Below are 23,127 nucleotides of genomic sequence, written 5' to 3'. Positions count from 1 at the left end.
AAGAACACCCTCTATCAGTGTTTGTAGCAATCATCCGCATTGAATTCTTCTGACATAAGTATAGTAGCCCCTCTTTAGTCATTGATACACCGACAGGGAGTGTTCCTGGTGATCAAAAGGGGCGGATATATCATCTCCCTTTTTTTTGTAGGCAAAGTAAACTCTTTTTTATTGTGATATATATTTTATAATAGAGAGAAGAGTAGGTACTCCATGGAGTAGATAGCTTATCTACTCCCTAGCTTAAAATAGTAGTTGGGGCTACATTGTTTGGGTGATCCAAAACATTCATTTGATGGGCCCGCATATAGATAGGGTGTGCCCAAAAAATTAGCTCGATAGGATCATCCTAACCCTATGAACTATGGAGGCAAAAAATGGATAGATTTGTGCGGGTTTATACACGTACATTTTTGCATCCACAGTTCATAGGGTTAGGATGATCCTATCGAGCTGATTTTATGGGCACACCCTATCTATGTGGGGCCCATTAAATGAATGCTTTGGATCACCCAAACAATATGGCCCCAACTTTTATTTTAAGCTAGTGAGTAGATAAGTTATCTACTCCAGGGAGTTTCTATTATATTAAAAAAAAACTTTTATATGCTATATAATATGTGGAAAAAAAAGGGATTTATTTTGGTTCCAAACTTCCAATTAGGCCGCTTAATGTGTATCACGTGGATTCAAATAATAACTAAAAACTTCGTAACATAAAAAAATGAAAAACGAAACGATCTTAACCATCCAACAGCCGATACCCCAAAATGGACGGTGGAAAAGAATAATAGTTTTTCCCTCTACTTCTTCATCTTCGTATTTCTTCCTCGCAAAATCCTCGATTATTAAAGTTCATCTCTCTGAAAAAAAAATGGCGGAAAAGAAGCTCTGAATCGTGAAGGTCTGTCTCTTCTAAAGGTTTACTTATTTATTTATTTTTTATCAATACATTTATTGAACGAAAATCCAGTTTTTTTTTTTTTTTTTCGAGATCTAGGTTTCTTTTTTTTCTTTTTTCAGTAGAAAAAGCCTGTGATCATGAGTTTATTATCGGCTTATCTCATGTGAGATCTGCTCAACGCCTCCTCTTTCGCCAGAAATGAAAGAAAATTCAGTTTTTTTCTCGAAATTTAGGTCCTGTTTGGATTGCAGGAATTTTCAGGAAAAGTTAGAAAAGGAAAATATTTGTAAAATTTCCTACTTTTTTTTTTCTTGCACACCCACAAAAAATATAACTTGCACCGACCTCATTCAATTCTCACTTAAGAGAGACCTTAAATTTATGATAATATTCCACTAAATTAGCTATAATCATATCATTTTCCTCAAAATAGTTGAAAGAAAAAAAAATTCCCAAATTTTTTTTCCATCAGAAAGGCTTTTCTAGCAATCCAAACATCTCTCTCTCTCTCTCTCTCTCTCTCTCTCTCTCTCTCTCTCTCTCTCTCTCTCTCATAATGGAGACTGTATTAAGACTTGAAAAATTGCATAAACACTTAATATTTTTTGGATTATTTAGAGATTTTAGAGGGATACCATTATTAATTGAAGGTCCCTCTAAATAAAACTTGAATCATGCTGGTTCAAATTATTTTTTTCCATGTGTAATCAAATAATGGAAAAGTAGGAAATTCTGGAAAAAAAAAATTCTCTATTCCCAATTTTTCTTGCACTAGGCTTCTTTAGAGGCATATTTCTTTGGTTTTTAATGTTAAATAGGATAATTTCATAAGTAAATGCCTATACATTTGAAAAAAGGCTGATGAAATGGTTTTGCTTACGATTGAGAAGATTAGAAAATGAGATTTTAGGATTGTCGAGGACCCTACTGTGATCATGGACCTTTGGAACATAAGTGTTTTTTTTAAAACTGTTGTGGTAAAATACTCATTTAATTATGGATTTCTTTGGACAACTGAGTTAATTTCTTTTATTTTATTTATTTTTTATTTTTTACTTTCTATATTGATTTTGGCATCTGTTCTTACATCAATGCAATATGTGATGGAAGTATTTCTAGTTTTTCTTGGACTTTTGTGGCATTTTGATTGGGTTCTTTTGCATTGTTTTGACAGTAGATAGATGGAAAACCCACAAGATACATCTAACGTTGAGGCTAGTGGTAATGCAAGGAAAGATAGAATGCTTGAGAATTCCAGTTCTTCAGCACCTGTTGGCTCAGTTTATCGTTTGTTCAATCGCCAAAGGTCGATGTGCCAGATATTGGGAGGAGGAAAAGGTAAACTTCATGCTTTTTGGTTATCTTTTGATTTCTTTGAGGGTTGGAGGTTTGAAATAGGAATTGAACTGAATTTTATCAGTTGTTGGTATATCATTTAAAAGGAAAGGAAAAAGAACGAACAAGGCTGAATTTCTATCATATATCTGATTCAGACTAGCTGAAAGGATGATCCGTTCTATGTTAACGAAATCAAAGATTTATTATAAAATTGAATTTTGTGACATCTTTTTTCAACAAGATGTTGGGGAAAGGACATTATTACCGAATTCGTCCTCCGCCCTTCGATCCGCGATCCGAGGTCGCACGATCCCAAACGTGGTTCGCTAGCGACCCGGATCGCCAAAAAATGATGAACCGCGGCGACCTGCGGGAGAGAAAGAGAGAGATGCATATAGACTAAGAGAGAGATGGAGAGAGAGCTACAAATTTTATATATTTTGGGTTGAATTGGAACTAGAGCTTTATTTTTGAAAAAAATATGTAGGGCATACATGAGGTTTTTTTTAAAATTTTTTATTAAATAGATGTAGTATAGACTATGGAAGGATATTCGTATATTCCAACGGGAACTTTCTTTTTGAAAAAATGTGTGACATACACGAGGTTATTATATTTTGTATATTAAATGTATGTAGTGTGTACTATGGAATGACATTCTTGTATATATATATATGCCCTCATCGTACCGCGTACCGGGCTACCATCGTACCCCGTACCCGTTCCCGTACCACGTACCGGAACAAACCGCTTTCCAGGTAACATAGTGTTTGCCTTTTGACAAACTAGAGTGATACATGTTAATATTTTGTTCTGTTGGGAAAGTTGCCTTATTTCCCACCCACCGTGGGTGGGAAGGCAAGGATACAAAATTAGAAATTGCCTTCTAGGTTTTTATGTAAACTTGGAATATAGAAAAGAGACAGCTTGGGGTGAGTTGCAAAAAGTGCAACGGCAAGAGTGGAAGCTTGGGGTGTGTGTTCGACTACCTTAAGGGAGAGAGGGAGAGTGAGAAAAAGAGAGAGAAAGGGAGAAAGAGAAAGGGAAAAAGAGAAAGGGAGGAGATTTTTCTTCTCGGATTTCTTCTCGGGGTTTTCTCTTGGGTTCTTTTTCGGGTTTATCTCTTGGGTATTTCTTGTGTACCATCTTGGTTTGAGAGCGAGGAAAGGGTTGCGGGTTTTGGGTTAAATCTATTGTAATCCTTGTATATTGTTTTCTCATAGTGGAAGATCGTGTTTCTCGCCGGTGGAGTAGGCTTGGCCGAACCATGTAAAATCTTGGTGTTCATCTTGTGGCTTGGTTTATTTTACTTTTTCGTTAAATTTGTGCACGGTCGGATTGGTTTGCCCGGCGAATTTTCTCAACAAGTGGTATCAGAGCTCAGGTGGAGCGATCGTCGAGGGCGGGTGGAGTGATCGTGGGTGTTGTGGTTGGATCGCGGTTAGAGCGATTTTTTGGGAGTAGAAAGATTGTCCTAGAAAGATTCTCGTTCGAGGTGGAGAGCTACACCGTGAAGTTCGGAGTAATCTGAGGTGACGGTAAAATCAAGTTCTACTCAGTTTAACATCGACAGATTTGACGGAAATGACAGTTTCACTCTATGGCAGATGAGGGTGAAGGACATCCTAGTTCAGTAGGGCTTGGCTAAGGCGTTGAAGGGAAATGATGGGAAGCCGGAGAAGATGACGGATGCCGAGTGGGAAGACATTGAGTCGAAGGCGGTCAGCACGATTCAACTATGTCTGACAGATAGCGTTATGGAAGAAGAAGATGCGCCTAAGTTATGGGATAAGATGGAAAAGCTTTATATGTCAAAAAGCTTGGCCAACCGGTTGTATCTGAAGTGGCAACTGTACGGGCTGAAGATGCAGGAAGGTGGAGATCTTCTGGAACACATTACCGTGTTCAACGGGCTTGTGGATCAACTCCACAAGGTTGACGAAAAGTTGAAAGAAGAAAACAAGACCCTTTTGCTTCTTACTTCGCTTCCTGATTCGTATGACAACCTGGTGACGACTTTGTTGTATGGTAAGGATACAATAAAGTTAGAGGAAGTCACGGCGTCGCTCTTATCGAATGAGATGCGAAAGAAACCTGTTCTTGGTAGAAATGAAGAGCAGGGGTTGGTTGTTCATGGTGGGAATCAAAGAGGAAGGTCGTCTGACAGGGGATCAGGAAAAGTCAGGTCAAGATCCAGGATCGGCGGAAAGGGTGCAGTGTTACCGTTGTAGGGAATATGGCCACATCAAGAGGGATTGTCCGAAGCGAGCTGACCAAGCGGACAATGGTGCTATGAATGCTGTGGTGGCTGTAACGGATGAACATGGCGAAGAGTTTGGAGATGTTCTCACAGTCTCCATGGGTAATCACACTTCTCCTCATGATGAGTGGATTTTAGATTCAGGGTGCTCTGTCATGTATGCTCTAGGAGAGAATATTTTAATACGTTCCAGGATATAAGGGCGGGTGTAGTGTCCTTAGGTGATGGGTTTACTTGTGATGTCACGGGAGTTGGAATGATAAAGATCAAAGTGTTTGATAGAGTGGTTCGTACGTTGGGTGGTGTGGCGTATGTCCCAAAGATGCGAAGGAATCTAGTGTCTCTTGGCCGGTTGGACTCCAGAGGTTGCAGGTTTTCAGCTGCAGGTGGAGCCATGAAAATCACATGCGGCTGTATGGTTCTGATGAAAGGAGAGAAGTGTGGCGAGTTGTATCGTCTCGTCGGGGACACGGTGACTAGTGTTCCTAAGATCTCGATGGCTAGTTGGAAACATGGTAATTGTGTGCGCACACGTAGGGTCTCTTTTGCAGTTGGTGCAGAGATGGGTTTCCAGATTGCAGACGATGGTGAGAAGGTGACAGTACCTGGTTTGGGGAGGATGGATCGAGATCCCTATCCAAGGTTGACTAGGTGAGTCAACGGGTTGGCAGCTACACATGTGCATTGGCCGTGTTGATCGCATCGGGAGGAGTCAGAACCAAGGTGATTCGAGGGTGTGTAGCTGGTACTTCAGAAGGCCAATGGTGGTTTGTGGCGATGGCGGACCAGTGGAGACATCAACGAAAAATCTTTAGGTGGCTGGGAAATAAGCGAAGCTGGAGATTGTTGGGAAAGTTGCCTTATTTCCCACCCACTGTGGGTGGCTTGGGTGGGAAGGCAAGGATACAAAATTAGAAATTGCCTTCTAGGTTTTTATGTAAACTTGGAATATAGAAAAGAAACGGTATTCTCTTTAGCTTGGGTGAGTTGTAAAAAGTGCAACGGCAAGAGTGGAAGCTTGGGGTGTGTGTTCGACTACCTTAAGGGAGAGAGGGAGAGTGAGAAAAAGAGAGAGAAAGGAAGAAAGAGAAAGGGAGGAGAGATTTTTCTTCTCGGATTTCTTCTCGGGGTTTTCTCTTCGGTTCTTTTTCGGGTTTATCTCTCGGGTTATCTCTTGTGTACGATCTTGGTTTGAGAAGCGAGGAAATGGTTGCGGGTTTTGGGTTTTGGGTTAAATCCATTGTAATCCTTGCATATTGTTTTCTCATAGTGGAAGATCGTGTTTCTCGCCCGTGGAGTAGGCTTGGCCGAACCACGTAAAATCTTGGTGTTCATCTTGTGGCTTGGTTTATTTTACTTTTCGTTAAATTTGTGCACGGTCGGATTGGATTGCCCGGCGGATTTTCTCAACATGTTCCTTTAACAGTATAAAGTAGAAAGTGTTGCCATTGAAAAAAAACAAAAGGAAAGTAGAAAGTAGAAAGTAATGAAACATTCAAAAAAGAAAATAGAAATGAAAAAAAGAAAGCTAGAAAGTAATGTTTTTTTTTTTTTTTTCAGTAGGTGATTCTTGAATTGCTTGGATTCAATTTGGGACTGCTTGAACGCCGTGGAGGTGAACACAAAGCTCTGCCATGCTAGACCATTAGGAAATAGTAAGGGTGCTGTGTAACTTTTTTGCATGAACCACAAACTTCATATATGAAAAATATGAAGTGTGTTTACCAAGCTTGATAGTACCTACATAGGTATAAGATATAAATAAACAATCTCTGAATTTGGGATTGCTTCTCTTTGTGATTGTTTCTCTTTGTCACTTTCTCAAGGTACTCTGAATTTCACTCACGTTAATCATAAACAATCTCTTGGTATACAGTTGGATGCAGTGAGAGAATCTGATTCAAATAAAAGGTTGTGACTATTTCTCCTCTGAGCTTGCTTAAGAGAAAAGAAGGTTGTCACCTCAAGTAAGTAGATTGGGTCTGACTTTGATTGATAAGAAAACAATAGTGATAGGAGATCCATCATGACTATGAAAATCCCACTAAAGTGTCTACCATAATTTGTAAGGAGGGTATCCGTATTGGCCTTAATTTGATTAAGGTATGGCTTAACCCAATTAGAAAAATTGACTATTCAATGGGTTTGTTTGAAGATGCAATTCAGATACCCCATGATGTTGTGATTTGTGGGTTTGGGGATGATTTTTGGATCGGTAATCCTTTGTATGAAACTTTTCCCAGTCTTTATAGGTTGGTGAAAGATAAATGGGTTTTAGTGTCTTGTTGTTATGAAAGGGTGGGAGGGAGGCTTAACCCAACATCGAACACCTAGTGACATTCATTGTCGAACACCACATTTCACATCTAATTCATATAAATTGTTATACATAGTACATACACCACATTTCACATGCAATTCATATAAATATAATTTTTTTGAATAAGACATAAATATAATTATGCAGCACATACTAATATTATACCAATAATGCACTTACGATTTTGGTTTCGTTTCGATTTTTTGATGTTGGTATTGTTTCGGTGGATTCCTAGAAGCAGCATGTGCATAAGATGAGTGTAGCGGAGATGCGAATGCTTAGATGGATGTGTGGCCGCACAAGGTTAGATAGAATTCAAAATGAAGACATTCGTAAAAAGGTAGGGGTGACACCAATTGAGGAGAAGATGAGAGAGCACCGCTTAAGATGGTTTGGACATATCTAACGTAGGCCTTTGTATGCTCTGGTGAGAAGAGGCGACTCGTGCCAAATTGATGGAGTAAAAAGAGGTAGGGGTAGACCGAAAACAACTTGGGTAGAAGCAGTGAGGAAAGACTTAGTTAACAGAGAGATTTGAGAATGAAATATTGTGTGTTAGCCTCCTTTCCCTAACACACACATATATATTTATTATGAAAAGACTATAATGCCCTTAGGCTGCATAAGCTCATTCTAACACTCCCCCTCAAGCTGGAGTATGAATGTCATACATGCCCAGCTTGTTACATAAATCACTCAATCGAACTCCATTCAACGGCTTGGTAAACATGTCTGCAATATGATCATTCGTTCGAGTGAACTCGGTTTGAATTTGGCCTGTCTGAATCCTGTGACGAATAAAGTGATAATCCACTTCTATATGCTTAGTTCGTTCGTGAAATACCGGATTCATAGCTATGTGAATGGCTGACTTGTTGTCACAGTAGAGGGATGCAGGTGAGGAGTATGAGAATCCAATCTCTGACATAAACGACCGTAGCCAAATTAATTCACAGCTTGTGTAAGCCATGACCTTGTATTCTGCTTCTGCACTGGATCGTGACACAACGTCCTGCTTCTTACTCTTCCAAGATACTAGATTTCCACCTATGAAGGTACAATAGCCATTAGTAGATCGCCGGTCAGCAGGAGATCCGGCCCAGTCTGCATCAGAGTATCCCTCAATCCTCAAATGGTTATGCTTCCTGAAGAGAAGACCTTTCCTGGGAGCTTTCTTCAGATACTTCACTATCTGAATCACAGCTGACCAATGTGATGTCTGAGGCGCACTCATATACTGGCTAACCACACCAACAACATATGCAATGTTCGGACGAGTGACTGTGAGATAGATCAACCGTCCTACTAACCGTCTGTATCGACCAGGATCTTCTAGTGGCTCCCCCTGATCAGGTGAAAGCTTGACATTCAGATTCATAGGAGTCTGTGTAGGTTTTGCCCCCAGAAGACCTGTTTCTTCCAAAATATCAAGAGCATACTTCCTTTGGGACAAAGATAGCCCCCTTTGTGAATGTGCCACTTCAATGCCTAAGAAGTATCTCAGAACACCAAGGTCTTTTGTGCTGAATTCATTCTGAAGGAAATCTTTGAGGCGTTGTATTCCTGCTTTGTCATTCCCTGTAATAACAATATCATCAACATATACAACCGGGAGAATCAAACCATCCTTGCTTCGAGAGCTGAACACAGAATGGTCTACAGCACATTGTTTCATACCAAATCGTAGGATGGCCTCACTGAATCTCCCAAACCAAGCACGGGGAGACTGTTTAAAACCATAAATCGCCTTTCTAAGCTTACAGACGGTATGCTGCAACTCCCCCCGAGCAACAAACCCTGGTGGTTGCTCCAAATACACCTCCTCCTGCAAATCACCATGGAGGAACGCATTCTTGATATCCAACTGATATAGTGGCTAAAACTGATTCACGGCCAAAGAAATCAATACACGGATGGATGGAATCTTTGCCACTGAAGAGAATGTCTCAACATAATCAATCCCATAAGTCTGAGTAAAGCCCTTGGCAACAAGACGGGCTTTTAACCTCTCAACAGAGCCATCAGGTAGGTATTTGACGGTGAACACCCACTTACATCCGACTACCTGAGCACCAGGAGGAAGGGAAGCCAACTGCAATGTCTGGTTTTTGGCCAAAGCATCCATCTCAGCCTCCATAGTTGCTCGCCATCCCGAATCAAGCATAGCCTCTTGAGCAGAGCGGGGAATAGAAACCGATGACAAAGATGATATAAATGCGGTATACGAAGGAGAAAACCGAGCATAACTTACCGCATCAGAAATAGGGTGATGAGTGGTACGAGAATGAGCACAGCTCGCAATGGGGGCATCAAGAGATTCATCAACCTGACTAGCATCATCAGAGGATGAGGGTAAAGGACCCGCTTGCTGAGAAGAGATGGCAGGGCATGAAGGCTCAACTGAAGTAGTAAAACGCTTGCGAGTATATACCTGGAAGGGACGCTGAACCGGATCCGGTGGCAAACTGGGAACCGGAACCGGCAATGGCAACGGAGGAGGAGATACCGGTAAAGAAGAGGAAGCAGGAAAGTAGGGACTATCCTAAAAAAAGGAGACATCAGCACTAATAAATTTGTGGCGAAGCTGAGGATTGTAGCATCGATAACCCTTCTGGGTTCGTGAATAACCCAGGAAAACACACTTGATTGCCCTTGGGGCCAATTTATCAAGTCTTGGGGTGAGATCCTGATCAAAGCAAACACACCCAAACACCTTGGGAGGTAACAAAAGCTGATCCCCAGAAGGGTGTAACACCGAAAAAGGGGACCGATTGCTAAGAACTGAAGATGGTAGACGATTAGCCAGAAAGCAGGCTGTAAGCATAGCGTCAGCCCAAAAAGATTTGGGAACATGCATCTGATACAGAATGGTGCGAGCTATATCTACAAGATACCGTATTTTCCGCTCGGCAACACCATTCTGTTGTGAAGTGTGGGCACAAAACGACTGATGAATAATTCCACGACTAGAAAGAAACTCCTGAAAACCGTGCCGTTCAGAAAAATACTCACGGGCATTTTCAGTACGTAAACATTTAAGGGAACATGAGTATTGGTTTGAAATTTCAGCATAAAATAAACAAAATGTAGAAAACACCTCAGAACGATCCTTTATTATATAAAGCCAGGTCATCCTGGAAAAATCATCAACAAAAATAACAAAGTACTTCCCACCAAACATAGAAGGAGTACAACATGGACCCCAAACATCAGAATGCACTAACTCAAAAGGACTACTGACACGACTAACAGAACGAGACGGGTAGGAAACACGATGGTGTTTTCCATACTGACAGGACTCACAATGAAAATGACTAATAACACCAGAAACAACTGAAGAACGCTGCAGACGCTTAAGAGAAGGATGACCGAGCCGGCAGTGCCACATAAAGGAATCTGCTGAGGTACTAAATGCCGTGGGAGTGATAGCATCATCCAGGTATAGGCTATCTGTCTCATGCCCGGAGCCAATCGTCTTCCCAATTGCAAGGTCCTGAAAAACACAATAAGACGGAAAGAATGTTACTGAACAATTAAGGCGATTAGTAAGCTGACTAACAGAAAGAAGATTGCAAGGAAAAGTAGGAACATAGAGTACAGATGATAAGGATAAGTGGGATGTGGCTGTAACAGTCCCAGTGCCTGAAATAGGATATCGAGTCCCACTGGCCAAGGTGACCATCTTAGTAGGAGCACAAGAAGTAAAGAAACTAAGAAGTGTACTGTTACCGGTCATATGATGAGAGGCACCAGAATCAATAAGCCAGGAAGCGGAGTGGCTAAGGGAGCAAGATGGGTTGCTACCTTTTGTGGCAAGTTGAGCAGCCGGTTGTTTCCCTTTCTCCTGTATGCGCAAAAGTGACTCATACTCAGTCCGAGAGACGAGCATGGTGCCTGAGGGAGCAGGAGTAGGTGCAGCAGGTGTCTTAGAAGCGAAGTGGGCGGCTTGAGCGGGACGCAGCTCGGGTTGGAGATTGTAACAGAAATCAATAGTGTAACCCTCCATGTCACAATGATTGCAATAATGTGAGCCACGACCCCCATAAGTACGGCCTCCCCCTGAATCTCTGCCAAAGCCACGGCCTTGTCCGCAACGACTGTGACCACGACCCCTAGCACGAGTGCCCTGAAAGGAACCAGACTGGGCAGCAAAGGCGGACTGGTCACCAGCAACAGAGATAGCCGGATCGAGACGTAGAGCGCGTTGAACGCGAGAAAAGATCTCATCCAAAGATGGGAGCGTGCCTAACCCAAGGATCTGCTGTCGAAGATGGACAAACTCAGGCCTTAAGCCATCCAAAAACCGAGTAGTACGGAGCTCATTCTTCTGTTGAGCCAAGACCTTAAGGTCGGTGGATGGGGGATGATAAATATCAATCTGCTCACAAAGACCAACAAAATCCGAATAGTACTCAGCGACAGTCTTATCTCCACGCGAGATACAAAAGAAGTCACTGTAAACATCAGTAATCCGCGTGAGATTGTTGCTGCCAGAATAGAGTGTCTCAGGCTCTCAGCACGCAACCAGATTGCCCGTGATGTATCCAGAAATAGCATGTGGCTCGCAATCTTTGGTTCCATACTCTGACAGAGAAGAGACTAAAGCTGGGCATCCTCCTGACTCCACTTATCATACCCAACATCTTTCGGATCCGGAGGATCCGTCGTGATGAAACGTAACTTGCCCTGACCTCGCAAATAGAGGTGAATAGAATGACTCCAGGCAGGGTAATTAGCACCATCCAATTTAATGGATGTCATAGAGGTAACCGACACCGGAAATGAACCGGAGGAAGAAGCTGATGGCAAGGCCATAATAAACACCTAAACTCAAATGCGATGTGGGTGAAGCAGACCAGACAAGACACACCACAACAATCACAGACACCCACAGAAAAGGGCAGCCTAATATAGGCAAGCAAATCACCACAAAAAATAAACAATCAGAAGGAAAAACCACAAACATCTACCGGAAGGACCCCGAAAAAACAAGTACGAAGCCTCATACTTGTGGAACTACAACGAATCATAGAGACAAAGCTTAAGTCATCAAGTAGGAAGCAAAGAAAAATGTAACAAAGCGGAGCCGCGACCAAAAAGGTGAGAAATGTAACGGGAAGATTTAGGGCATGAACACCCGACAGCTAGAAGAGAAGAACACTATCCTTATAGGTCAAAGAAGATTGGGAAAGATGTTACAAAAGAAGAAGGGAGAACGCGCAGGGGGGGCAAACAGGGAAGAGTAGGGTTTTCCAGGGGGCGCACAGGGGGGCAAACAGGGAGAATTGGGTTTGTCCAGGGGGGGCAAAACAGGGAAAGTTGGGTTTTCCAGTGGGGGTAACCAGTGAAGAGTTGAGTTTTTCAGGGGGGGCAAACAGGGAAAGTTGGGTTTCCAGGGGGCGCCCATGGGGGCAACCAGTGACGAGTTGGGTTTTCCAGGGGGGGCAAACAGGGAAAGTTAGGTTTCCAGGGGGGGCACCATGGGGGCAACCAGTGAAGAGTTGGGTTTTCCAGGGGGGCAAACAGGGAAAGTTGGGTTTCCAGGGGGGGCGCCCATGGGGGCAACCAGTGAAGAGTTGGGTTTTCCAGGGGGGCAAACAGGGAAAGTTGGGTTTCCCAGGGAGGGCAACCGGTGAAGATGGAGGAAGAAAGAGAAAAAAAAAGAAAAGAAAAGAAAGAAGAAGAAGTTAGGGCATGGGCATGGGCATGAGCTTCAATGAAGGAAGACAAGAGGTCTTCAATGGAGGTTCCTAGGGCATCGAGAAACCCTAGGGCTCTGATACCATGTTAACAGAGAGATTTGAAAATGAAATATTGTGTGTTAGCCTCCTTGCCCTACAACACACATATATATATTTATTATGAAAAGAATATGAAAAGACTATAATGCCCTTAGGCTACATAAGCTTATTCTAACAGACTTGATAGCTAGGAACATAACAGAGAACATGACCTTGGATAGGATAGAATGGAAGAAAATGATCCACGTAAAGAACCCAACTAGAAACGAGATTAGAGCCGGGTAGATTCCTTTCACCTTCTTCATGAAATTTTTCTAAAGTATTCATTTAGCCAACCCCAACTAGTTTGGGACAAAGGCTTTGTTGAGTTGAGTTGAGTTGGTATCGTTTCGGTGTGGATCTAAGTTGTCAATTCCGTTTCGGTCGCCGATTCATTTTGGTCAGTGGAACAGAATGTTTCGGTAATTCATTTAAGAAAAGACACTATGACCGGATAAATTTTTTTAAAAGTTAAAAATAAAAAAATATCAACAAAATAGAAAATTGTTAGAATAATATTATAAATCATTATACCATCCAAATTTTTAAAAAATACATTTTATTACTTAAAACGTCAAATTTATTGCAGTATATCAATCAAATTAAGAAAAATTAATCATACAAAATGCTTAGAATATTACAAATTACATCGTACTATGTTTTGAATGTAATTTAAAATCTAATTAGAATTTGGAAAGAGTGAAATACAACTAAAATAAATCGAAAATAATTCAAGACAAAAAATTAATCTTGGTAAGAATTCAACTAAAAGTTACTATAAGGTATACGGTGTACCTCAACTACGTATTTATTGTATTCCGTTTTGAAGAAAGAGCTCCTCCACTTCCAAGCCTCCCTTTGTAAAGTATGTACAATTATAGAAGCCTTTGGACGTTGAAGATTAATCTTTGGAAATGAAACTTGCACAAAAAACTTTCTAAGATATGAAGTAGAATTAGAGTAGAGATGATAAGATAGTGCTGAGAAAGTGTGTAGAAGAAGTAGAGAAAGTGGGGGCTTAGAGGGTTTATATAGAGATTTTTTTTTGTCTGGAGAAACAAAGACAAAAAATACCCTTCAAACAGCTCAAATAGTAAAAAAATAAGGACAAAACGGAAAAAGAACCAATAACTAGCCGTTTGAGGGAATTTTTGTTAGCTTTTAAAAAACCAGTATTGCTCTGTTTGGATGCTGGTTGATGTTGGGAGGATTTGGAGAAGAAGAAGTCAAAGGGAGATTAAAAGCAAATCAAAAGGAAATCAGTCAACGGGGAGATTGAGAGCAAATCTAAAAGATGTTGTTTGGTTTGGCCAAGATTTGCCAAAGATTTGCCATTTCCTAAAAAAACTCAAAAGATAAGATTTGCCCGAGAATTTCTCCCCTTTTTTCTTCGATTTGGAGAAATTCATTAAGCGAATTTTGAGGGTTCCACGTCACCAACAAGCGCCCTACATCCCCGGTGGTCAAACTCCCCAATTTTGCTAAATTCCCTACCAAACACCCTTCAGCGGATCAGTAGAATTACATTCCCTGCTATTTTTCTCAACAAAAGGCAACCAAACAGAGCATATGTTCCTGCTGAAATAACTGGTCGGAACGGACTGTAATTTTGGCCGAAATGTAAAAAAACCATCAATTTGTAGAGATGATAAGAGTGTTGAGAAAGATAGTGTGTATAAGAAGTGAAGAAAATGGAGGCTTAGAGGGCTTTATATAGAGTTTTTTTTTTGGGGAGAAACAAAGAGGAAAAATTCCCTTCAAACAGCTCTTAAACAGTAAAAAAATAAGGGGTAAACGGTAAAAAAACCAATAACTAGTCATTTGAAAGTATTTTTGTATGCTTTTAAAAAAACTGCAATTTTGGCCGAAACGTAAAAAACCCATCAATTTGTAGAGATGATAAGAGTGTTGAGAAAGATAGTGTGTATAAGAAGTAAAGAAAATGGAGGCTTAGAGGGCTTTATATAGAGTTTTTTTTTTTTGGGAGAAACAAAGAGGAAAAATTCCCTTCAAACAGCTCTTAAACAGTAAAAAAATAAGGGGAAAACGGTAAAAAAACCAATAGCTAGTCATTTGAGAGGATTTTTGTATGTTTTTAAAAAAGCAGCAAGTTCTGGCCGAAACAGGGTGTTTCGCCCTGTTTCGGTCGAAACAGACCCGAATGGAACGAAACGGATTGGAATTTTGGTCAAAACGAAAAAAAAAAACTCATCAATTTGTTCTAGTTTTCGGACTGGAACCGAACGTTTTGGTCAAAATAAAACGGAATTGACGAGTTACGTGGGATGAAAATGGAAAGAGTTCTGTCATTTCGTGTCTGTTTCATTGGATATTTAAGACCATGGTTGGATCTCCTCCAATCAACGAGGTAAGTTCTTAAATTTAGTAACTTTTCTTAGTTCAAAAATTCTTATGTAGATCCTTTGATTACCCTTGATGCTTTAATTCTATTATGGATTCATGAGCCCTATAAATCCCTTTCAAGGTGTTAAACTAACCTTAAACCTTTAGGGTGCATTTGGATTGCCAGAATCAGGAATGGGAATCATCATCACATTCCAATCCTATTACAATTCCCCATGTAAATGGAATGACGATTCTGATTGTAATGTTTCGGTAGACACTGGAATTCATAAGGGAATCAATTGTGTTTCTGCTTCTAGCGTTTGGTATGGTCCAGGCCAATTCCACAGCAGAATCAAATTTTCAATGAACTTTTCATAACAATATAAACATAAAAATATCATTGATTTCTTTAATGAATAATGCAAGAGGGATTCACTTACATAAATCCCTTTTTCATTTGTTCTCAAATGTAAAGTTTTCAAACAAAAATCAAAATACAAAGTCATCTAAACAAAGGCCAAATTTGCAGATGTGTGATAAAATTAGAGAATCTAATGTGGGTTGCCGGAGCATAGTACTAGGACCAATAAAATAAGGAAATCTTATGTCGTTCTCGATCCCTTCTCATGACACCTAATAAAGGTGCCATGGTTGCAGGATTCGTGCTCTGAAAGTCGAATCGATGGAGACAAAGATGGTGTCTTTAGGTTTACGGAAAGGGGAGGAGAGGAGGGGAGAGGAGGAGAGAGTAGAGAAGAGATACCTTCCATCATGAGAGTTGTGGAGATATGGTCCGGAGAAGCTTGAACGACACGTATGTATTCTGATTCCTGGAATCAGAATACCACTTCTCTGGGTGGGTAACGAATAGCGTCATCAAGTGGGGTGCTTTTTAGCTGATTATTCTTGTGGGAACTATTTTGTAAAACTAACCAAACGCCATAATTGGCTGAATCGAAATGGGACACCAATTCTGATTCCCGATTCCGGTAATCCAAACGCACCCTTAGAACAATCCCATTCCCTTTGTTTAATTTTCCCTAGGCCGTCTTTTAGCTGATTATTCTTGTGGGAAGCATATACAAGATTATTCCTAAATCCATTTTTGCTCAATTGAGGAGGTTTTTTTTTCACTTGTTACCTTTTAAAGTTACTTTCATGGAAGGCTGACACGTTCTTGATGGGACACTCATTGCTAATGAATTTGTCGGTTCCAGAATTCGTGAATGTAGATAGATTGTATGTTATGTGCAAGGTGGATCTTGAAAAGGCTTATGACCGTGAATTGGGGGTTTCGGGACTACATCATGCGAAAAATGGGTTTTGGGATTGAGTTGATGAATTGGATTCACGAGTGTATTTAGTCTCCTATTTTTTGGTTATAATTAATGAAAGTCCAATCTGTTACATTTGTAGTTTGAGAGGAATAAGAGAGGCTGATCCTTTATTGTTGTTTCTATTTACACTTGTTGGTGAGATTCCTGTCAGTTGCTTTGTCATGCTGAAGGTAGGGGTTTCTTTAAAGGTTTCAAGCTTCAATGCATCATTATTCCACTTACAATTTGCTAAGTAATGATAAGACTGGGGAGGTTATTAATCTTCTGATCACGTTATGATGGTTCAAATGATTTTCTAGGCAAAAGCACGACGACGTTGAAGGTGGGGAATGAGACTCTTATGCTCGTAGTGAATTGTTTGGTATGCAAAGCTCAAGAAGCTTCCAATAAATTATCTTGGCCTTCTTAGTTTTAGAAGTACTCTCAAATCACTTTGGACAACCTATAGTTGAGAGAGTAGACATAAAAGTTGACAACACTCCACTTTGTAGGGACAACCATGCTTGTTAAGTTTTTTCTTGTCAACCTCTTGGTATATTTCCTGTTTTTATTCAAAATCCCTGGGGGAATTGTTACGAGATTGGAGAAGCTTCAATACTATTTTCCTTGGGAAGGTAGAGAGAGTGGGAAGAGGCTCAAACATATTATCGGTTAGATCAAAGTTTCTAAGTCCTAAAGGAATAGAAGTATGGGAATGGGTAATCTGAGGTTAAGAAACAGTGCTCTCATAGGGAAATGGCTATAAAGACTAGAGGAAGAGAGAATCACTCTGTGGTGTGCAAAATCAATAATTACAGAGTGATTAGGAGGGCTTGGGAGTATAGGAAAATTTCTAGAGGTCTTGGTTTAGGGGCATGGTCGTGTGCACTTTCAATCATTTGATAAGTTTTTATAAGGGGATATGTTAGGGTGGGGAGGGAAGAGATTAGATTTTGGGAGGATAATTGATTAGGTAATTAAATTGTCCTATGCCTATCTGATCGTTTTTTGGTTGGTTGTCCTCAAAGTCAGATGTATTAGGGACTATTATGTGACAGGAGGGGGAAGGGGACTTGGTTTCTTAGAGGCTTCTCAAGGAGGGTGAGAAAGTGTGCGTCAGGTCTCTGCTTTTTAATTGGAGTCCGCATTTCTTTTGAAAGTAATAGGAGAATGTGTTCGTGGGATCTTAATAGTATTTTTTTTGGTAAAATGTTTTTATTTGTTTTTAAATTCCTTCATTATTGTGTGATGGCAGGTGATCACCCAATCTCGCGATTGCATGAGTTGGGGTGGTTTTAGACTATGACGTCTGGAACCACTCATCAGAAATTGCCATCACAAATTCTAGTGAGAATATTGTTTCTGTGACATTTGCACACCTGATCCAGAATTTCATGGAAAAGCGATTTCCCCGGAGATATATCTTTATTTCTCCAGTGCACATATCTTTAGAAACAGCAAAATTGAGATTAGGAGACCGGAATTTCCGGGAGGAACTTCTTGGGATAATGGATTCGCAAGCTAGTTATTCTAGACTATCCTCCATTTCTCCTGTGTATTCACTCGTTGAATGCAAGACACCATCATCGACAATTTTCGTGCTTGATTCGAGCTCCCGTGTCCCCTCGCTTGAAGCAAAGATCAAGATCTGTATTTCTATTTCCTGCAAGAAATGAAGAAAAGAAGAAAAAATATTAGATCAGTAAGATCCTGCAACTTTCCATTTATTTTTCATTCAATTTGAAATCTGGTAGATTTTTTTTTGAGTTCAATGGAGAAAAAGAGAGAAAAGATCATATCAGATCCAAATTTGAAGATTTCCAGCTGGATCTAGAATTTCATTGCATATATGAAATTTGTGTTGAAGAACGATTACACTTCCGTCAAGCAACCTGCATCACCTTCCATTATTGTTTGTTCTCTTTAGATTTGATGAGACTAGCTCTATGGGCATTTTTTTGGTCCGATTTGCATTAGGACCTCAAATGAAGCAGATGTTCCTGTGCTTCTTCACGCTTTTCGTCATTTTCATCAAGAGTAGTTGGACCATGTCATCATTGAGGAAGACTTCCAACATCATTGGGTGGCCTAAGGATAAGCGGAGTTATATCCCTGGAGATTCACTGATTACTTGAGGAGATTTTTTATTTGCTTAGAAAGGTTGAGATTGTTGCTAGACATAATGGGAGATCCACAAAATGAAGCAGATTAGTTTGCGAGGAAGGTTTAGGCAAAGACCATATTACTTTCTTCGACTTCTTCCCTCTGGGAGGTTGAGTTTTTTTTTTTTTTTTTGGTGTTGCTTTTCTTGCTTTTGTCTTCCTTGGTTTACTTTTGTGTCCCTGGCTTGTATTTGAAGACCTCAGTCTCTTATTTTGTATTCAGGCTTGTATATGGAATCGTCATTGTTCAAAAAAATATTGTAAGTTGAAGGCTTTGGGAAGTGAAATTGCTTGTATCAAGAAGAATGCTACTTGGATTTGGGCCATTCTTATGTCCCCTCTAGGTAATCATGTTTTTTTTCTGAAGGCAGATCTACAATATCAATTACCACTTTCATTTGGTAGCTAGGTCGGTTCAGGCCTAGAGTGGAGGGGTAATGGAATTGGATGAGATAGAGATGAAGGCCATGTCTAGCAGCCAAGAATTTTTTTTCATGATATATTAGTGTCTCCAAGTTGAAGGGAAACTTTTATAAGACAACTATGAGGCCAGCCATGTTGTACGGCTTAGAATGTTGGGCCACCAAGAAGCAGCATGTGCACAAGATGAGTGTAGCGAAGATGCGAATGCTTAGATGGATGTGCGGCCACATAAAGTTTGATAGAATTAAAAATGAAGACATCCGTAAAAAGGTGGCAGTGGCACCAACTGAGGAGAAGATGAAAAGCTTACCACCGTTTCGCTTTGTTTTTGCTTTTGACTTGTGGGAGGGTTGGAGGGAGGTGTGCTTCAGCAGAGAGAGTCGACCACAGGTTCTCCAAAAGTGGGAAGCTCCACCGATTCGATTGATGAAACTCTATTTTGATGGTTTGAGCTTGGGAAATCCGGGGCCGGCCGGTATTAGTGGTCTCCGTCGTGATTATATGGGGGACACCATTTGGGCCTTCTCGCGGCCGATTGGGGTGTGTGATTCAAATGAGGCGGAAGTCAGGGCGGTCCACCAGGGTATTAAACGGATTGACAGAGAGCTTCTTAACACTACTAATGTAGAGGGGGACTCACAGAATGTGATCAGGTGGCTCCGTGGGACAGTGGTCCCTACCTTGGAGATTTTGGTCGTTTTTTGATGAAATCTCTGATCTAGTGGAGGGCTCCTCCATTGTCTTCAACCATGTTCGTCGTTCTGCAAATAGTGAGGCGGATTCTTTGGCTAGATCTGGGGTTGAGCGGATGGGTTTGGAGTGGTTTGGTTTTTTGCCTCCTTGAGATCATTGTAATTTTTATTCTGATTTGTTTTTTTCCTCTCTGTACTTTTTAGAGAGACTTCCTCGGTCTTCCCTGTCTTTTTAATACAATTGGCTTACCATTTCAAAAAAAAAAAAAGGGTTTGGGCATATCCAACGTAGGCCTTTGGATGCTCTAGTGAGAAGAAGTGACTCGTGCCAAGTTGATGGAGTAAAAAGAGGTAGGGGCAAACCGAAAACAACTTGGGTAGAAACCAAGGTTGCCAGGTCGGGATTCGAATTCGGGATTCGATTCGGGAATCGAAAGCGGGATTCGAAGGTTCCGGGGATGGCTGGGAGCGGGATTCGATTTTTCGCCGGGGATTCGCCGGGGAATCGCCGGAGATTCGCCGGAGATTCGCCGGGGATTCGTCGGGGAGTCGCCGGAGATCGCCGGGGATTCGCCGGAGAGTCGTCGGAGAGCGATAGAAAATTAATAAAAGATAAAATTTAAGGAAAAATACCTGAAAATCAAAATCTAAGCATTCAACTATACACCATTAAACATAAACATGATTCTCCAAATACTGAAATTATAACAGTTTTTCTTCATTAAGGAGCCAGGAGGCCAGGAGTTCAGGTCCTCAGGAACCAGGACTCCACCATTAAACAAAAAATTCAGTTTCCAAAAAGCAAAATATCAAAATTATTACATAATTTCTCCAGTACTTTCAAATAAAAAGAAATAAAGTTAGGCTTTTCTCTTTCCCTTCAAATAAGCATGATCAGCTCGTCCTCTTCTTTCTGTAAATGAAAAGTTTAAATAAATGAATTAATATTTATAAGACTAATATCTTCACTGGGAAATTGCAAGTGTTAAAGATTTTGTACCTTCCCTTGTACGTTCTCCACGCCCCAGGAAACTAGTAATACGACCTTGAGTGTTGGATGGTCGTCCAATTTCAAGTTCCGAGCTACTGCCCACTCTTGGAGTCTCAGATCCTGCAGCTTCGTCATTGTCATCTAAGTCACGAATAGTGAGTGAAGGACTTGAAAGTAATGACTGAGATGACGCATGAAATGTAGAAGGTCTAAGGAAATCATCATCGAGATCTTGCCATCGCATATCCTCCATTCTGATAGAGGAGTCATCCATAAGTGGGAGCTCTGGGTTGATGTCCCATTTTCTATATTGTCCTTCTTTGTATGCAGCCGCATTAAATCTAAATAATAGATTCGAAATTAAATAAATAATCTGACATAAATAATAAAAAACAATTATTGCATGCAAAAACGAAACAAACTTTAAACCTGGATAGGAGTCGAAGATTTGAGTGGATGTACACAAGAGTATCAGCACGATGTGAATTTAAGCGATTACGCTTTATACGTGCTCCATACTCTCTCTGCAGAAGATGTGCTAATAGGCTGTGAGAGAATTTTGATGGCCACTGACTGTAACTCTGGTACATGACTTCCATGAAAGTTCCACCATTTGGTGACACACACATTGGGATCTTTCGCATCGTCCCTGGCAAATTTACTGGAAAACCTTCCAACCCTTCCTATGAAATCATATAACTGGCGTCTAATCATACCACTCATCTCATCATCAGGGGAGAGATCCATAATGGCTTCATATACAGCATCCATGATTTCAGGGTCTTTATCTGAAAATAAAATTGAATAATCGATCAGTCGATAACATAAATGAAGATAAATACAATTACATTATGAAAATTCACAATATGAGAAACAATTACATACCTGGGGTTACTCGTTTACCACCGCCTGGTGCTGGAATATTGAGATATGCAGGGTCATAATATTTTGGAGTGAGTACATGAGCCAAGGCATGAATTCGAACATTCATCTTCCCCCATCGTCCCACCACAATACCATGAATATGATTGTACATGTCAGGCACATCTTTCAAGTTATCTTTTATTTGTCCTAACATATTGTCCATGCCTTCGTACACTTCTGATATCAGACAGCCTTCCTGGTCAGTGAACTTAATCATTTTATAGACGGGCTTCGTAATTAATAATGCCAACTTTATGTTCGTCCAAAATTCATCAGAGACTACACAAGTAGTTGTCATCTCGCCCCTCTCTATCATCACTTTGTCGGTGCAAGCATTCAACCAATCTTTCCAAGCATCTGTTAATACTGTCATCTGCAACGCCTCCCTTACATCAAGAAGTCTCTTAAGTGTAGTATAATGAGTTGCAAATCTCGTCTTCGCAACTTTCAGCAACTCAAACTTCGAATTGCTTCTAAATATAGCAAGAGCCTGCGAATGATTGGTAATATATTTGACGACATCCTTGCAGGAACGGTAAGTCTCTCCAATCCAACCTAGGTGTTTATGCTTGGTCAAGTCTTTGAATATCAGATTTAATGTGTGAACCACACAAGGAGACCAAAATATGTGGGGATAAACTTTATTAACCTCTGTCCCAGCAAGCTTGCAATTGGCTGCATTATCTGTCAGCACTTGCACAACATTAAAAGGCCCTACTTCTTCAATGGCATTCAACAAAAACTTTGCAATGTTTTTCCCTGATTTCTCCACGGCAGAGAAGTCGTGCGCATAGAGAAACATTGAACCGAACATATTCGATGCCAGTACATTGATCAGGGCTTTGTTCTTCACGTTTGTCCATCCATCAGAGACAATAGAAAGCCCATGTTCAGGCCATTTTTCTCTCACAACACCTAGATCTTTTGTTACATTATCTTTCTCATGGTCCAATAAAGTTGTTCTTGCTTTCTCATAAGAAGGCAACTTGTATCCAGGCACACAATTGGCGGCAGTTATCATCTCTTGAAAATATGGAGATCGGAGGACGTTAAAGGGAATCCCATTGGCGGCCAAAAATCTCAGCACTTTATGATTAACATCGTCTCTATCCTTTGCTCTAAAAGACTTGCCAAGTGGTGATTCACCAACCTTACTTGAAGAAGTCGCACCGGAGCTGGAAGACTTGCCAAGCATGTCTAACCGTGATTTCTTCAGAGGTAGTCTCCCAGGTAAATTCTCTGCTCTTTGGACTTGGCTTCTGATGTGCTCTTGTAATTGTTTGTCTTTTGCAACCGCACTGCAATATGCTATTCCTTGACCTTGACCTCTTGGTGCTTTCACAAGGTGTGCGTGCACCCTTGTATAAGTCCCAGTGTAAACCTTCTTACAGTGCTTACATTTCCACTTTTTGGTTCCCCCATGTCCTTCGCTAGCTTTCTTTCCTTTGACTACGTGTGACCATAAAATTGTCGCTGACCTTGCGTTCGGAGTCAACACTATGTCCTCGTCATAATCTTCTTCCACATATTCTTCCTCATAGTTGTATTCCAGGTCCCCTTCAAAAACTATGTCATCATCACCTACACCTTGGCCTTGAAATTGTTGGTCGACAGTCTCATCCATCTTTCCTCAATTTCCTCTGACAAAATCAAATTGTAAAATATTAGAAT

At 40.7% G+C, this 23,127-nt stretch overlaps 1 protein-coding gene across 2 annotated transcripts in view; it reads left to right on the top strand.

Annotated features, from left to right (window-relative positions):
* The first annotated feature begins 725 nt into the window (after positions 1–725).
* LOC143870245 (reticulon-like protein B16) overlaps positions 726–23,127 on the top strand; it is a 38,642-nt gene continuing 16,240 nt past the window's right edge. The window contains exons 1-2 of one of the 2 annotated variants that reach the window (XM_077376591.1): positions 726–904; positions 2,082–2,242. In XM_077376591.1, coding sequence (XP_077232706.1) covers positions 2,086–2,242 — 157 coding nt within the window. In that variant the 5' untranslated portion in view covers positions 726–904; positions 2,082–2,085. Of the gene's footprint in view, positions 905–2,078; positions 2,243–23,127 lie in introns of both variants that reach the window. The other variant, XM_077376590.1, reaches the window with a different exon arrangement.

Source organism: Tasmannia lanceolata, unplaced genomic scaffold (assembly GCF_043159265.1).
Source record: "Tasmannia lanceolata isolate RefF3 unplaced genomic scaffold, GAP_Taslan_0.1 ptg000002l, whole genome shotgun sequence".
Lineage (NCBI taxonomy): Eukaryota > Viridiplantae > Streptophyta > Magnoliopsida > Canellales > Winteraceae > Tasmannia > Tasmannia lanceolata.
This window is presented reverse-complemented; position numbering and strand designations above follow the sequence as displayed.